This window comes from Zootoca vivipara, chromosome 6 (genome assembly GCF_963506605.1).
Source record: "Zootoca vivipara chromosome 6, rZooViv1.1, whole genome shotgun sequence".
Taxonomy (NCBI): Eukaryota; Metazoa; Chordata; class Lepidosauria; order Squamata; family Lacertidae; genus Zootoca; species Zootoca vivipara.
In genome coordinates this window covers 3,296,448-3,313,771 of record NC_083281.1, presented here as the reverse complement: position 1 = coordinate 3,313,771, position 17,324 = coordinate 3,296,448, and the positions used below count along the sequence as shown (strand labels likewise).

The following is a 17,324-nucleotide window of genomic DNA, read 5'->3' as shown; positions in this document are numbered from 1 at the left end:
GTTCTTTTAAACAAACAGCCTTGTTTTTAATTAACGTTTGTCATTCAGAATTGGATGTGCGGCGATGACTAAATGGCAGAAACAGAAGAAACAGCTTGTTGTTTTTCTTGTGCAATCTGCAGATTGCTACTGGCAAAAGGAAACATTTATTGGCAACGTGGAAATAATAATAATAATAATAATAATAATAATAATAATAATAATAATAATCTGAAATCATGCACCAAAACCCCGCAGTTTTGAGTCATGGGATGACTCCAACTCCCATCGTCCTTGAATGTTGAGGCTGATGGGAGTTGGAGTCCAGCAACATCCGGAGTGAGACAGCGCTTCCCCACCCTGGATGAGAGAAGAGGCATTCCCCTTTTCCAGGAGAGAATGCCTCTTCGAAAGAGAGACATTCCTCCAGTGATTCCCGGGGGGGGGGGGGCAGGATTCGATGTGGCAAGAGTACGTTTCCGAGCACAATTCAAAGTGCTGGTTCTGACCTTGGAAGCCCTAAATGGCCCTGTATCCCTGAAGGAACGTCTCCACCCCCATCGTTCTGTTGGATTTTTTGAATAGTCAAGTTACAGTACTTTAGAGCCGGTCTAATGTAAATACTGTCTGTTTAAGAGAAACAGGTGCCGGTGTTTCTGTTAATTGCTCACAGGCGTGGGCTCTGCTTTTTGTATATAAGGCTCTGCCAGAAAGCCTCCTGTATCTCTTAGTTAGATCTTTCAGTTTGATTCATCTCTAAGTAGATCACTCTCTCAGTTGTTCTCAGTTTAAGAGATTCCTAGTTGAATCTTAGTAAGAGAGACTCTCAGTTTAAGAGATTCCTTAGTTGAATCTTAGTATGAGAGTTGCTTAGTTATAAAGCTAGTTTACTGTTAATTCTTGGGTAGTTTAATGGGAGTTATGTGGGAATTTTGTGGGAGGTTTGGAAAGTGGGCAGATAACATTGCTAAGAGAGAAAGCATTTATCTTTAGTTTAAAGTCTCTTTAGATTCAGTTTGTTTTTCAGTTAAAGAAACCCAACCGTTTGTATTTTCATCTGCATACTTTTACAAGTGTGCAGCTAGTAAGGGGTTTCATATAAGGGAGATAATACCCTACGCTCTTGGTGGTGTTTTCTTAGCCAGGTCAACTTCTGACTGCGTATACTCTGCGTGAAGCGTACTTTAAAGGGCCGCTGTAAACTGGGATATATGATTTAGGTTAAGCAGGTTTCAATATCCAGTTTTATCCAATATCATTCTTATCATATATATATTATTTTCCAATACGTTCAGCCCGGACACCTGGGTCCTCCTCCCGAGGGCCTTCTGGCGGTTCCCTCCCTGCGAGAAGTGAGGTTACTGCGAACCAGGCAGAGGGCCTTCTCAGTGGTGGCACCCGCCCTGTGGAATGCCCTCCCATCAGATGTCAAGGAAATAAACAACTACCTGAATTTTAGAAGACATCTGAAGGCAGCCCTGTTTAGGGAAGCTTTTAATGTTTGATGTTTTCAATATTCTGTTGGGAGCCGCCCAGAGTGGCTGGGGAAACACAGCCAGATGGGCAGGGTATAAGTAATAAAAATTATTATTATTATTATTATTATTATTATTATTATTATTATTATTATTATCATCCATGAGGCCAGACCTCCCGGGGATGAGCTGCTGCGCTCATTAGGCCTGACAGTCCACCAAGTCTGCAAATATCCGTGTTCTTGCTAATAAAGAGTTGAACTCCAGCTCGGTCAGTGTGATTTATTGCTGGCTCCTAAACAGAGGCACCCTTCTAATGATATAATGTCCTTGATCAGCCCAGGATACCTGAAGCAGCATCTCCACCCCCATCGTCCAGCCTGGACACCGGGGTCCACCTCCGAGGGCCTTCTGGTGGTTCCCTCCCTGCAAGAAGCGAGGTTACAGGGAACCAGGCAGAGGGCCTTCTCGTTGGTGGCACCCGCCCTGTGGAACGCCCTCCCGTCAGATGTCAAGGAAATATACAACTATCTGACTTTCAGAAGACATCTTATGATTATAGTTTAGATTTAGAAAATATTTATTGTAACCGTTGAGTGTTTAACTTTTATATGTTGATATTATTTTATACTATTCTAATGATTGGTGAATGTTACTTTTTTATGTTAGGGGTTGCTTATTTTAAGTTTTGTTTTATGATCACATTTTTGTATTGCCTTAGATTGTTGTAAGTTTTTTTGTTTCTTCAGCTTGTAAACCACCTTGAGTATTGTAAGATAGAAAATCTGAAGTCTTATTGTGTTTTCAGTATTCTGTTGGGAGCCACCTAGAGCAGCTGGGGAAACCCAGCCAGATGGGCAGGGTGTAAATATATTATTATTATTATTATTATTATTATTATTATTATTATTATTATTATTATTATTACCAGCCAGACTCATCTCTGAGTCTCGGGCCTCCGCTTCTGAACCCAGGACCTTCTCCCTGCCAGGCATTCAACGCTCTGCCGTTGAATCATGGCCCTTCTCCTCTGAGTTTGCTGTGTCTTCCCTAAACATAGAGCAAGTTTCTAGTCCTCATACCGCTGCGGATCGAAACTGGGACATTCCGTACGCAGCGCCTGTGCTTTATCGCTGAGCCGCAGCCCTTCCCTTTGAAAAAGCAAGGAGCTAGTCCTCATCGTTTGGAAGGACTTAAAGAGGGTGGATTTGATTTAAATCGGGCACGTCCAAAGTCCATTTCGGGGGCCTAATACGGCCCCTGTGGCAGTTTGGTTGGCCCTCAACGGCCCTTCACTTCATCAAATCTGGCCCTCTTTGAAAAAAGTTTGGACACCACTGCCCTATAGCAGGCATCCCCAACCTTTGGCCCTCCAGATGTTTTGGACTACAATTCCCATCATCCCTGACCACTGGTCCTGTTAGCTAGGGATCATGGGAGTTGTAGGCCAAAACATCTGGAGGGCCGCAGGTTGGGGATGCCTGCCATCTATCATACACAGATAAACAGCGGCATTTGCGGTTGACAAAGGATGGCTGGACGTATAAAGGGCCCCATGACCTTCAGGAACTGAGGGCCGCGTTGAACTTCAATCCGGCCCTGGCCCTGGATGTCTCGACTTGACTGCGGGCGAGCTGTGCTAAGACCACTTACCCTCCCGGAGGACCACGTCCCTCAGCTTCTCCAGGCGCTCGGCAAAGCGAGCCACGTCGGCCAGCAGCTGCGAGATGTCCTCCGGTTCCGTCAGGCTGCCCTCGCCGTATTCGCAGGGGCTGTAGGCCTTGGTGGCCTTGCCCAGGCCCCGGGGGACGGCCGGCGAGAGGGGGAAGCCGGCGGCGCTGGCGTGGCGGCTGAGACTGGTGGGGCGCTTGAGGGTGCCCGCTGGGGTCGGCGAGGAGAGGTCCGCCAGGCTGGAGGTCGAGGAGTCCAGGCCATCGCGCCGCGGCAGCTCCTTGGAAGAAGCAAAAGGCACTTGGGTCACTCAGGCGGGACTAGAACTCGGAACCTTTGGCCCTGCCAACTTCAAAACGCCTTAGAAGAACCAATAGGCACTCTGGTCACTCAGGGCGGGACTAGAACTCAGAACCTTTGGCCCTGCCAACTTCAGAACGCCTTGGAAGTCACTCAGGGCGGGACTAGAACTCGGAACCTTTGGCCCCACCAACTTCAGAATGCCTTGGAGGAACCAATAGGTACTCGGTTCACTCAGGGCGGGACTAGAACTCAGAACCTTTGGCCCCACCAACTTCAGAAAACGCCTTGGAAGAACCAATAGGCACTCGGTTCACTCAGGGCGGGACTAGAACTCAGAACCTTTGGCCCTGCCAACTTCAGAAAACGCCTTGGAAGAACCAATAGGCACTCTGGTCACTCAGGGCGGGACTAGAACTCAGAACCTTTGGCCCTGCCAACTTCAGAACGCCTTGGAAGTCACTCAGGGCGGGACTAGAACTCGGAACCTTTGGCCCCACCAACTTCAGAATGCCTTGGAGGAACCAATAGGTACTCGGTTCACTCAGGGCGGGACTAGAACTCAGAACCTTTGGCCCCACCAACTTCAGAAAACGCCTTGGAAGAACCAATAGGCACTCGGTTCACTCAGGGCGGGACTAGAACTCAGAACCTTTGGCCCTGCCAACTTCAGAAAACGCCTTGGAAGAACCAATAGGCACTCTGGTCACTCAGGGCGGGACTAGAACTCAGAACCTTTGGCCCTGCCAACTTCAGAACGCCTTGGAAGTCACTCAGGGCGGGACTAGAACTCGGAACCTTTGGCCCCACCAACTTCAGAATGCCTTGGAGGAACCAATAGGTACTCGGTTCACTCAGGGCGGGACTAGAACTCAGAACCTTTGGCCCCACCAACTTCAGAAAACGCCTTGGAAGAACCAATAGGCACTCGGTTCACTCAGGGCGGGACTAGAACTCAGAACCTTTGGCCCCACCAACTTCAGAAAACGCCTTGGAAGAACCAATAGGCACTCGGTTCACTCAGGGCGGGACTAGAACTCAGAACCTTTGGCCCCACCCACTTCAGGACTCCCAGCCGATGGACTCCCAGCCATGACGTCCTCTTTTGTGCCCATTCTCATTTCAACAAATATACGCGGATGTTTAGAAAGATGCGGTGAGATTTAACCTGAATTTGGTCTCCTGCTTTTTGGAAAAGTTCCAACTTTAAAAAATAAGAATGGGTGTTTGTGGGACATTATTATTATAATTCGTTTCTTTCTTTCTTTCTTTCTTTCTTTTTTACTTTTGGGGAAATTTCAAATTTAAGAAATAAGAATGGGTGATGTTTGGAGGGGGGCTATTTGGTTGTTTTGACTTTTTTGGGGGAAATTAAATTTAATAAGAGTTTTTGATTTGTTTGTTTTTAGTTTTGGATAAGTTTGACTTTTGGAAAACTTCTATCTTGGTAATGTACATCCTAAGCTTGTTTAGCTTATATGTCAGTCCGGCCTGTCCTACCTTGCAGGGTTGTTGTTGTTGTTGTTGTTGTTGTGGATTGAACAAGGAAGGAGAGAACCACGGACACCCCTTTTGAGTTGCTTGGAGGGGGAAGTGGTGGGGAGATTAAGTGCAAGGGATTAATTAATTGCATTCATTCTGCCTCGAAGGAAATTATTCCACGGAGGGGAGCGGTTGAGTCTTGTGGCCTCCTAGGAGTCACGATTGCTCAACAGCCGTGACTTTGGCTCTGACGTCAATCTTGGCTGGCGCTTGAGAAACCATAGCCGTATCCCCTCTGGCCGAATCCTGGCTACCATATAGCTGCAAAGTCCCTTTAGGCCATGGGTAGGCAAACTAAGGCCCAGGGGCCGGATCCAGCCCAATCACCTTCTCAATCCGGTCCGGGAATCAGCGTGTTTTTACATGAGTAGAATGTGTCCTTTTATTTAAAATGCATCTCTGGGTTGTTTGTGGGGCATAGGAATTCGTTCATTATTTCCCCCCAAAAAATATAGTCCGGCCCCCTCCGACGCAGGAATCTCAGCTAGAGCATCTCTGATAGGTGCATAATAATAATAATAATAATAATAATAATAATAATAATAATAATAATATCGTATTTTTGATATTCTGTTGGGAGCCGCCCTGAGTGCTGGGGAAACCCAGCCAGATGGGCGGGGTATAAATAATAAATTATTTTTATTATACTGTATTATAAACTATTATTATAATTATTCCAAACAGGCATTCCTCCAATGATATCTGCAGGGATATAGGCTTCCCCCACCCTCAATGAGAGAAGAGGCGTTCCCCACCCCAGATCTAAGAAGAGGAGCTCCCCCTTCTCATTTAGAAGAATACCTCTTCTAAATAGAGGGGTTCCTCTGTCTCCCACAGTGCGGTAGGGAAAAGCTACTTCTTATATTAGGGAATTGTGAAAATGGCAGCGCAGGAAGGGACCCTGCGGGTCATCTAGTCCAACCCCCTGCAATGCAGGGAACTTTCGCCCAGCGTGGGGCTCGAAGCCACGACCCCGGCCCCTCTTCCTTCAGTATTATCAGAAGTTTAGGGTTTCAGACAGGAGCCCCTCCCAGCAACCGGCTTCGAAATGCTGAGGGTTGAAGCTGGGACCTTCTGCATGCAAGACAGACACCCTACTACCAAACAGTGGCCCTCTCTTTTAGTAGAGATGCTAGTCCTCATGGTTTAGGTAACGGGGAAGTTTAAGAGCTACCTTATCCCAAGCCAGACCGCTGATCCTTCTAGCTCGGTATTGCCTGCACCAGTTGGCAGCAGCTGTCCAGGGTTTCAGATGCCAAGGGGACCTTCTGCAGGCCAAACAGGTGCCCTGACCACGGAGCAACACTTCTCCCTAGACAGTACCATCCGAATGGGCTGACCTATGCTCTTGCAGACGGCGGGTTTTTTCCTGGCCTTCCACTAGGATGGCCAAAGAGAACTTATACACACAGGGACAGTCTACCTCAGGGTTCCCAACCTGCGGCCCATGGGCCGGAAGCGGCCCACGGAGGCCGTTTAACTGGCCCACGAGCCGCCCTCGAACTGAGCTGCCCGCCTGGCGAGTCCCTGGGCGCTGTGCTAAACCGGCACAGCGCAGTGCTGGGACCCTCTTCCGCGGCACCGGAAATCGCTTCTGCGCATGCCCAGATGCCGGAAATCGTTTCTGCGCAGGTGCAATTTTCAGTGTCTGGAAAATCGCACAGAAGCGATTTCCGGTGCCATGGACATGCGCAGATGCGATTTCTGGTGTCGTGCTGCGCCGGCCCGGCCCACAGAGGATCTCCGTGGGAGTGATCCAGCCCATGCCCACTAAGCCTTGCCGACCCCTGGTCTACCTGTAATTCCATCCACCTGCAGAGCAGAAGGCAAGCAAGCAGGGCCGGCTCTACGTAGACCCCCGGTGGCGCAGAGCACCATGGCGCCGGCCCGCCAGGAGGGCGCCGCGAGCTGCGCCCGCCCGCTGGCCGGCCGGTCCGCTGCGCAGCTGCCCGTGGCGCCCACCTGCCCACCGCGCTGGGAAACGGGACGGGAGGGCGCCGGAGAGATCGCGCTGTGCCTGCCCGCCCGCCCCGTAGCAGCGCCGCGCCCACCCGCCCACCGCGCTGGGAAATGGGGCGGAAGGGCGCCGGAGAGATCGCGCTGTGCCTGCCCGCCCACTCCGTAGCAGCGCCGCGCCCACCCGCCCACCGCACTGGGAAATGGGGCGGAAGGGCGCCGGAGAGATCGCGCTGTGCCTGCCCGCCCGCTCCGTAGCAGCGCCGCGCCCACCCGCCCACCGCACTGGGAAATGGGGCGGAAGGGCGCCGGAGAGATCGCGCTGTGCCTGCCCGCCCGCCCCGTAGCAGCGCCGCGCCCACCCGCCCACCGCGCTGGGAAATGGGGCGGAAGGGCGCCGGAGAGATCGCACTGTGCCTGCCCGCCCGCCCCGTAGCAGTGCCGCGCCCACCCGCCCACCGCGCTGGGAAACGGGGCAGGAGGGCGCCGGAGAGATCCGGCGCATCATGACGACAGGGGCGCTTAAGACGGCGCTGCAAGCAAGGCTGTGCCACCACCCTCTGGTTACAGAGGCCAGTTGCCTTTAACCTGACACTAGACCATGAGTGCTTCCTGAACCGTAGGTGCCAACGCTTTGCCCCCACACACACAAAAAGGGGGGGGCCGCCCCCACAAGTTGATGGCCAAAGTCTTTCAAACGGTTTGTGTGCACTGTGTTGTGTGATCAATTATGTGGGGTGGAGGTTACCTGCCACCCCCGAAATATTTTATTTAAGTGGGCACCTCTTTCCTGAACTGTTTCCCTCCCAGCTGGCCTCTTTCTTTCTTTCTTTCTTTCTTTCTTTCTTTCTTTCTTTCTTTCTTTCTTTCTTTCTTTCTTTCTTTCTTTCTTTCTTTCTTTCTTTCCTCGTACAATTTTTCAACTTGATTTCAAAAAGCATAAACATACACCATAAACCAGTTCCAGGTCCAAATACCGAGATTGCTCTGAATCTCCTGATATTGGTCCTTGGGCAACCTTTTGAGCTTGGTGTGTCAAAATTCGCCAAAAAACTGAGCATAACTCGGGTGGTGTGTCACTTTGAGAAGAAACCCACAATTTTGCGGTATTTTTGCTTTTTTGGGGGGGGTGCCCCAAAGCTACTGCGCTTTTTTTGGGGGGGGGGAAGAGAACAGAAATAAATGACGAATGATACCTTCGCTGGAACTAACATGCAGCACTGACATAGTCTGCCAAAGCGCCAAAAAACCCAGCACAGAACGGGTTAAAAAATGAACGCTGTTACACCCAATCATCGTCTGCCAAAGCGCCAGAAAAAACAGCACAGAAAGGGTTAAAAAACCAATCTCTGGCTACCAACAACAACAACAACAAAAAAGGATCTGGGTTTTAACAGTGGAGACAAACTAGTGTGAGGAGGAGCGGGAGAACAAATGGGGGGGGGGACAACAACAACAGCGCGAATGGGCCGATGGGGCGCATGCCCGCAGTGAGGGCTCTGCGTGTCACGTCTGACACGCGTGTCATAGGTTCGCCATCACTGTCCTAACCGTATTATTTACAACTGCATATCAATATTTATCCAGATTTTTAATCCTTCTAAATCATCACCCATTCTCTCCATTGCTGTTAAAATCCTGCAAAACTTTCTTATTTGAACAAAACGAGCGCTTGAGTTTGCCCTCCTCCCTCCCCACACCGCTTTCCTCGTGTGACGTGTCTTTTCGGTCGAAAACCCGGCAAATGTTTGCCAAAAGTACCTTCAGCCAAACGCTGGCTCGGTTGGAGACGGTCTCCAGGACGTGGCCCCCGGCCTTCGAGACTTTCCTCCGCAGCCCGGCCGAATACGGGCTGTAGCTGCTTTTCCCCCGGTTGCTGTGCATGGCCACGATCCGACGCCCCCCCCAAAAAAAAACGTTGCCCCACGAGGCAGAGAGGGCGGTGGCAGCCCCGGGCACGGACGATTTCAAGGCCTAGGACGCCCCTCCAGCGCTGAGGCAGATTCCGAGAGCCGCCCCACCCATGCTTGCTTCTGGAAACCTTGTGGGTTTTTTTGTGTGGGGGGGGTGGTTTTTCTTTTTCAAAAAACAACAACAACATTGACACACACAGCACCCAATGGCCAGCACCCACCCACCCAGCGCTGCTGCTTAGAAGGGGCGGGCGGAACAAAAAGCCACAAACTGAGCAGGGAGGAAGGTGGGTCGGACGGCTTCCTCTTTTGGGGCTCGGCTACAGCCCTGAATTGTGCAAAACTGAACATAAAGAAAAAGCAGACCCAGATGACGCCATTCTAACATTGTGTATGCCATCAAATGCCAACAGTGCCCTTCAGCTCTCTCTATTGGACAAACAGGCCAAACCCTACGCCAAAGGATAAATGGACATAAATCTGACATCAGGAACCATAAGACTGAAAAACCAGTAGGAGAACACTTCAATCTCCCAGGACATTCTATACAAGATCTCAAAGCAGCTGTCTTATTACAGAAAAATTTCAGGAACAGACTGGAAAGAGAAGTTTCTGAATTGGAACTCATTACGAAGCTTAAAACCATGGAGCCACCTGGGATGAATAAAGACATCGGATTCTTATCTCATTATACACCATCAAGCTTTCCTTAGCATCTCAGCCCTTGCTCCCCCCCCCCCCCGCAAGACCAATTGCAGTCGTTAACAGTCGTTAACAGCCATCGACAGGTTTACCACTCCTATCAGCCCATCACCCATTCCCATCACCCCCACCCTCTGTATATACATAAGGGTCTGACACTTCTGTTTCAAGTGTATCTGAAGAAGTGTGCATGCACACGAAAGGTCATACCAAAATAAAAACTTAGTTGGCCTTTAAGGTGCTACTGAAGGAATTTTTTTATTTTGCTTCGACTCAGACCAACACGGCTACCTACCTGTAACTAGAATCATATTTTGCTTTATTCTTTAAAGCACTAAATAAATTGGAGTCCTTGGAGTGCTGAGAAAATCAAATGAAAAGATTCCCAGAGCTCTGGCCAGGTAAAGGAATGATTTTTAGGAAGTTTTAAGTTGATAATAATAATGAGACAAATTCCAGTAGCAATCCAGTTTTTGGAAATCCAGGACAAGGCCCTGTTTCACTTTATTCTTCATCAGCTCTAGTTTCATAGTTTCAATTGTTCTTGAAATTATTCTTTAAAGCAGGCACCCCCAAACTCGGCCCCCTAGATCTTTTGGGGACTACAATTCCCATCATCCCTGACCACTGGACCTGTTAGCTAGGGATGGTGGGAGTTGTAGTCCCAAAACACCTGGAGGGCCGAGTTTGGGGGTGCCTGCTTTAAAGCAACGCTGAGTTTACAGGGAAGGAAGCTTTTAAAATCTTTTTCCTCCCCCCCTTCTTTTATTTCCTTTTTTGTTTGTTTGTTTTTCTCTCTTTCTCTGCAATTATCTGTATTTGTTGCTTTGATCTCCTCACATTATGAAAAAAACAGTTTCTTTTTTTCTTTTTAATGACAGGCAGGACTGGTTGTTAGTAAGAGGGCAGGCAGGCAGGGGGGCTGGCTGAGACTGCCGGGGCTTCATTCAGCCTCTACAGCAGGCACCCCCAAACTTCGGCCCTCCAGATGTTTTGGACTACAATTCCCATCTTCCCCGACCACTGGTCCTGTTAGCTAGGGATCATGGGAGTTGTAGGCCAAAACATCTGGAGGGCCGCAGTTTGGGGATGCCTGCTCTACAGCTCTCTGTAAAACAAGAGAGAGAGAGAGAGAGAGTCCCCCCCATTATGCAGAATTGAAGGGGCTCTAGTGCCCCCTACTGTTGGCCTACCTACCATTATTATTATTATTATTATTATTATTATTATTATTATTATTATTATTACTATTATTATTATTAATACCCCGTCCATCTGGCTGGGTTTATCCAGTCACTGTGTTTTTGTTTTTTTAAAATAAACTTTATTGGGATTCAAATTAAAATACATTCGCAAACACACTAAAGAAACAATAAGACAGAAATAATAACATACAAAATCATATATAAATAATAATAATAAAACATAAAAATTAATATCATAACCTTCAAATATAAATAATCATAATCATAAAGAAATCACAAACAAACAACAAAAAACAAAAATGATACATTCAGATAATCATTCATATCCAAAAACAAAATAATCAAAATACATTTCAACTATATTCTTAATTTTCTATTTCCCTTGCACCTTTATTTATTCCCCTATATCTCCTCCTCCCCTGTTAGACTTCCACTTATCTCCCTCTCAGGTTTTCCCCAGCCACTCTGGGCGGCTTCCAACAAAAGATTAAAAATACATTAAAACAATCTGCCCTTCCAGCTTCCACTGCCTCCCCAGCCATTATTTCTACAAGAAAGAAGATTCCACCTAAACATTAGGAAGAACTTCCTGACAGTAAGAGCTGTTTGGGAGTGGAATTTGCTGCCAAGGAGTGTGGTGGAGTCTCCTTCTTTGGAGGTCTTTAAGCAGAGGCTTGACAGCCACATGTCAAGAATGCTTTGGTGGTGTTTCCTGCTTGGCAGGGGGTTGGACTGGATGGTCCTTGTGGTCTCTTCCAACTCTCTGATTCTATGATTACAGTATTTCGCACACGGCTCCAGCTGCCGGGTCTTATTTTGCACCCAGGTCTGCTGCCGGGTTCTTGCAACGAAAACACCCATTCAGCCAAGTGAATCTTGCAGGCTTGACGTCTTGCCTGGCCCGCCAACGGGAAGCGAAACCTCGCCCAGAGTGCTTTCCGCAAAAACGAAAAGCAAAAAAACCACCCCCGCCAACATTGGCACGGTTCTGTGCTAAAAGGTGGGGTGCGGAAAATAAGATGACCGCGGACTCCCAACTCCTGGCAGCAGCCTCTGCAAGCAGCGTGGTCCAATGGTTGACGTTGAAGGAGATTCTGTGGAATCATGTTTCTGTATTGTATGTTGTTACACGAATGCAGTGCCGGTTTTATGTATAAGCTAAACAAGCTCTAGCTTAGGGCCTCACTCTCTTGGATGTACATTTCCAAATTATAAGATAAAAAACCAATAAAATAAAACCTACATACAGCAACAGAGTTTTGTGTTGTGTAGGCTCCTATGATGTCAGTCACGGGCCCCGCCTGCTCCCTAAAATATCACTGGTTTACTCATTTCTATATATAGGGTGCCAACAATTAGGTCCACAAATTTACCATATAGCAGGGGTGGCCAACTCCCAAGAGACTGGGATCTACTCACAGAGTTAAAAACTGGCAGTGATCTACCTCCTGAAGAAGTGTGCATGCACACAAAAGCTCATACCAAAATAAAAACTTAGTTGGTCTTTAAGGTGCTACTGAAGGAATTTTTTTATTTCCCTTTTTTAGGGGTTCAGGTCAAGGTTGTTGAGATTTTTTGAGGCAGGGGGGAAACCCTGTTTTTGGGGTGTGAAGAGCTAAAATTTTGAGCCTTTTGGGGCGGAGCCAAAGTTGTTGAGCTTCTTTAGGGGGAGCCGGTGATCTACCAGTGATCTACCACAGATGTCCAGTGATCTACTGGTAGATCACGATCTACCTGTTGGACATGCCTGCCATATAGCATAAATTCAACACAGAAAAACAGCAACCATTTGTTGTTGACAAAGGACAGCTGGACATATAAAGGGCCCCATTCCCTTCAAGAGCTTAGGGCCTCATCAAACCTAAATCCGGCCCTGTGCAAATGTAAAATTATAATTTGAGAAACCAAATAAGTAAATTTTCAACAACATCAGCTACAGATTCTAGAGGGACTCTGTGATCTGCGAAGGAGCCTTGCTTACTGTATGCAAGAGAGTTGGGGCGATGCCTCCATTCGGAATAGGAGGGGATGCTTATTCTTAGATCATGGAATCATCGAGTTGGGAGGGATGCACCCAGAGGTCATCTAGTCCAACCCCCTTGCAATGCAGGAATTGCAACTAAAGCATCCATGACAGATGGCCACCCAACCCTCTGCTTAGAAACCTCCAAGGAAGGAGCGTCCTGTTTTGCAGGCATCCAGTCCCATTGCTCCCCACTTCCTCTCTCTCTCTGCACCTTTGAAGTCGTTTAGGGGACAGGTAGGCGTTCAACTGGTGAAGCTGAAACTTAAAACTGCTTTGAATCCTGCAGAATTTTGGCAGCGGTGATAAAGTCCCCTCTTTCCTAAGCCTTACAATGGGCTCCTTGCGGGATTTGGGGGGGGGTCGTCTCATTTTGGGGGCAGGCAGGCATTCAACTGGTGAAGCTGAAACTTGAAGTTGCTTAAGGAAAAAGCGTCGCCCTCCACCCGAAGCCTTGTAATCGGCTCCTGGTGGCCTTTGAGGGTCCTCCTGTGTCCTTGAAATAGCATTGGGGACAGGTAGACATTCAACTGGGGAAGCTTTTGGTCACGCTGCTTAGGTTAAGGTTCACAGCCGCCTTCCATCCCACGATCCATCTGCCAGAAAGTCTTTCCCAGCAACTGGGATTCAGAAGCATCGCTCCAACTGGGCCACTGTGGCCGGTAGCCATCGATAGCCCTCTCTCCTCTGTGAATTTCTTTTAAGGCCAGTTTGGTGGCTGTCGCTGCCTCCGGCTGCAGCGAAGTCCACCGATTAACTAAGCTCTGTGTGAAGAACGCCTTTCTTTTATCCACCCTGAAAACGTGACCACGACATTGGGGAGGGAGGAAAACGTTCTGCCCCCATTTTCTCCATGCCATGGGTCATTTTAATAGGTCTGGCATTTTCAAGGTTTCATGCAGGCTTCCTCAACCTCGGCCCTCCAGACAATTCCCACCATCCCTGACCACTGGTCCTGCTAGCTAGGGATCATGGGAGTTGTAGGCCAAAAACATCTGGAGGTTGAGGAAACCTGGTTTAATGTTTTGCTGTGTTTTTATATATGCCAGAAGACGCTAGCTGGGGCAACAACCCAGGGTACAAATGAATTATTATTATTATTATTATTATTATTATTATTATTATTATTATTACCTTTTCTCTACGCTAAGAAGCCCCCCCCCCAAAAAAAGCTGCAACCTTTTCTCCGCAGAGGACTTGCTCCGTCCCCTGAAACATTTGAGCCGCCCTGAACCTTTCCCCCAAATCCACGATGCCCTTTTTCGGGGCGAGTCGGAGCCAATGAACGGCTGCCGTGAGTCGTTGGGCGACGTGCGGCGAGATGGGAGGCGCAGCGGAGTGGCCTCTTGTGAAAATGCCCCTGTTTCGCAAGGCTCCGAGGACGCAACCGTTACTCACCAGAGAGGACGGTGGGACAGGACTTCCTCCCCGGCCCTTCTTCGAAATCGACGGCGTCTTGATCAGCTCTCGCTTCTTCCTCGAAAACATGGTGCCCTCTGGCCGCCAATTCCGTCCCGGGCGATCAGCACCCCAGGGTGGCTTCACCGGGTAGGGGTTGCCTTCCCCGCCATCCAACGGGCCAGAGCTCCCCAAAAAATGCGTTTCCGGGTGCCAAATGCACTCAGGATTCGTCACGGCTGCTGAGGCTCAAAGCACACGCTTGCAAGCTTACTTCCTGGCTCGGTTTTGTCTGAAACACACACCCTTCAAATCTACACAGGAAAAGGTCGGTGTGTGAGAGAGAGCGCGGTTAGGAACAGAGAGGAAGTTCTACTTACTGAGTCCCTCCCTTTGTTTTTTTATTTCTGCCCCCTTTTTGGGCTGGATTTGGCCGATTCCTCTGTCTCCCTAACCCCGGTTTGTGGGCTGCAACCTGCAGGAAAGAGCTGTGAGCCGCCTGAAGGCAATCCTGAATTTTGCCTTTTTAAAAAATGTTTATGTTTATATATATATATATATATATATATATATATATATATATATATATATATATATGTTGGAAGCCCCCCTCCCCCGAGTGGCAGGGGCAACCCAGTGAGATTTGCTGTATATAAACAATAAGAATTGTTCTGATTATTACCTAGTTGGGACAGGAGTGCCTGGCGTGCTCTGGTCCATGGGGTCACGAAAAGTCAGACGTGACTAAACGACCAAGTTGGGACCAAGCCCAGATCCCACACAGAGACACGGCGGGTAACCTCCTCAAAGCCTGCAGCACCTCAGAAACCTAAACGGATCACCTCTGATGGACGTGATCAAGCAGAATGGTTTTCCGAATGGTTCTGGGAGTTGAACGGACTCCTGGAATGCATTCTGTTTGAGGACCAAGGTATGACTACTTGCTTAAACACCTTGAATTACATTTGCTGTTCAGTGTTCAATTCAATTTGAAGACATCCTGTTGGAGCTCTCCGCAATACTCCCTTGTGAACAGTTGGGTGCTATCAGCAAACTTGGCTACCTAGCTGCTCAGCACTGACTCCGGGTCATATAAAAGCTATTTAAAAAGCACTCATCCCAAAACTGATCCTTAGGGGCCTTCACTTCTAGTATTCCTTCCTTGTGAAAGTTGGCCATTTCTTCCCATTCTCTTCTTTCTGTTCTTTAAGCAGTTGCTGATCAATAAGGCGGGCTCTCTTCTTATTCCATGACTCACCAAGACGTTGGTGAGACACTGTACTAAAAGAATTTGGGTGCGCTGTCAAAAAACATCAAATGGCTCGTGAGTCACCCGTGCAGAAGCCATGCTCCTATACATTTGGTTACCTCACCTGGAGTACTGGGCCAAAGCAAACAAGATGAATTTTAACAAGGAGAAATGTAAGGTACTACACTTGGGCAAAAAAAATAAAATAAAAAAATGAAAGGCACACCTGGCTTGAAAGCAGTGCATGTGAAAAGGATCTAGGAGTCTTGGTAGACCACAAACTTGACATGAGTCAGCAGTGTGATGCAGCAGCTAAAAAAGCCAATGCAATTCTGGGCTGCATCAATAGGAGTATAGCATCCAGATCAAGGGAAGTAATAGTACCACTGTATTCTGCTCTGGTCAGACCTCACCTGGAGTACTGTGTCCAGTTCTGGGCACCACAGTTCAAGAAGGATACTGACAAGCTGGAACGTGTCCAGAGGAGGGCAACCAAAATGGTCAAAGGCCTGGAAACGATGCCTTATGAGGAACGGCTTAGGGAGCTGGGTATGTTTAGCCTGGAGAAGAGAAGCTTAAGGGGTGGTGATATGATAGCCATGTTCAAATATATCAAAGGATGTCATATAGAGGAGGGAGAAAGATTGTTTTCTGCTGCTCCAGAGAAGCGGACACGGAGCAATTGATTCAAACTACAAGAAAGAAGATTCCACCTAAACATTAGGAAGAACTTCCTGACAGTAAGAGCTGTTCGGCAGTGGAATTTGCTACCAAGGAGTGTGGTGGAGTCTCCTTCTTTGGAAGTCTTTAAGCAGAGGCTTGACAGGCATATGTCAAGAATGCCTTGATGGTGTTTCCTGCTTGGCAGGGGGTTGGACTGGATGGCCCTTGTGGTCTCTTCCAACTCTATGATTCTATGAATTATCTGTAATTATCCAACCGTGGAGGCAGAGAGAGTGTGACTGGCCTGTGGTTATCCAGTGAGTTCCTGGTTGTCCCTAGTCCATGCCTGATACAATACCAGCCTTTTCCAACCTGCAGCCCTCCAGATGTTTCTGGCCTACAGCTCTCATTGTCGCTGACCATTGGCTATGCTGGCTGATAGGAACTGGAGTCTGCCAGCTGCTGTAGGGCACTAGGATGGGAAGACTGCCCTGATCTCCCACAAGTGCCCCCATAAATTCTGCCTCTTCTCAGCCCTCTCCCTTACAACCAGTGCTTATCTTTTCCTCCTCTTCAGCCTCAGTGTTGGCTTCCTAGAAACCAGCAGGGAGGGGCATGGCTGCAAACTTTCCACCTGCCATTGGCTCTGACTCCGCCCACCACTGGTGACCACTGCTTTATCTATATATACTGTATAAAAATGTAGAAGGTGCGTGTTGAGCCACAGCAACGCGTGGCCGGCCACATCTCTAGGCCTGCTCTCCTACATATATATATATCCCGCAGACGTTATAATATTTGAAGGGATATATTCTCCACCTGCCAAGTCTCCCGTATTCCCTGGGAAACCCCCATTTTTCCAGCCGTTTCCTGCTGGCAGCCCGGGTTTTAAAAAAACCCGTAAATCCCCTGGATTCTTACTGGCCTAGGGAGGCTCCTTCTGCGCATGTCTGGAGTCTATGGACATGCGCAGAAGTGATTTCTGGCGTTGCGGCCATTTTGGAAATGGGCAGAGCATGTGTAGAAGCGACTTCCGGTGCTGCTCTGCCCAGTTCCAAAATGGCCGCAGCGCGACTTCCGGTGCCACGCCACGCCGATCCCGGGTTTTTCACTCTGGGAGTTGGCACCTATGCCACCTGCTCTGAGCCTCTTTGCGAAGACCTGGACCACTTACATAAGGCCATATGGGTAGGTAGGTAGGTAATTTAATTTCGGACATTGGGTAGAGGAACATCTTAACTTTTCACC

General features: G+C 48.5%; 1 protein-coding gene across 4 annotated transcripts in view; it reads right to left on the bottom strand.

Moving 5' to 3' along the window:
- ARHGAP45 (Rho GTPase activating protein 45) overlaps positions 1-14,503 on the bottom strand; it is a 54,796-nt gene extending 40,293 nt beyond the window's left edge. For 3 of the 4 annotated variants that reach the window (XM_035119326.2, XM_035119329.2, XM_035119330.2), the window contains exons 1-2: positions 8,685-9,559; positions 3,108-3,405 (exon numbers count right to left, since the gene is read on the bottom strand). In XM_035119326.2, coding sequence (XP_034975217.2) covers positions 3,108-3,405; positions 8,685-8,807 — 421 coding nt within the window. In that variant the 5' untranslated portion in view covers positions 8,808-9,559. Of the gene's footprint in view, positions 1-3,107; positions 3,406-8,684; positions 9,560-14,164 lie in introns of those variants that run through there. The other variant, XM_035119327.2, reaches the window with a different exon arrangement.
- Between the last annotated feature and the right edge of the window lie 2,821 nt (positions 14,504-17,324).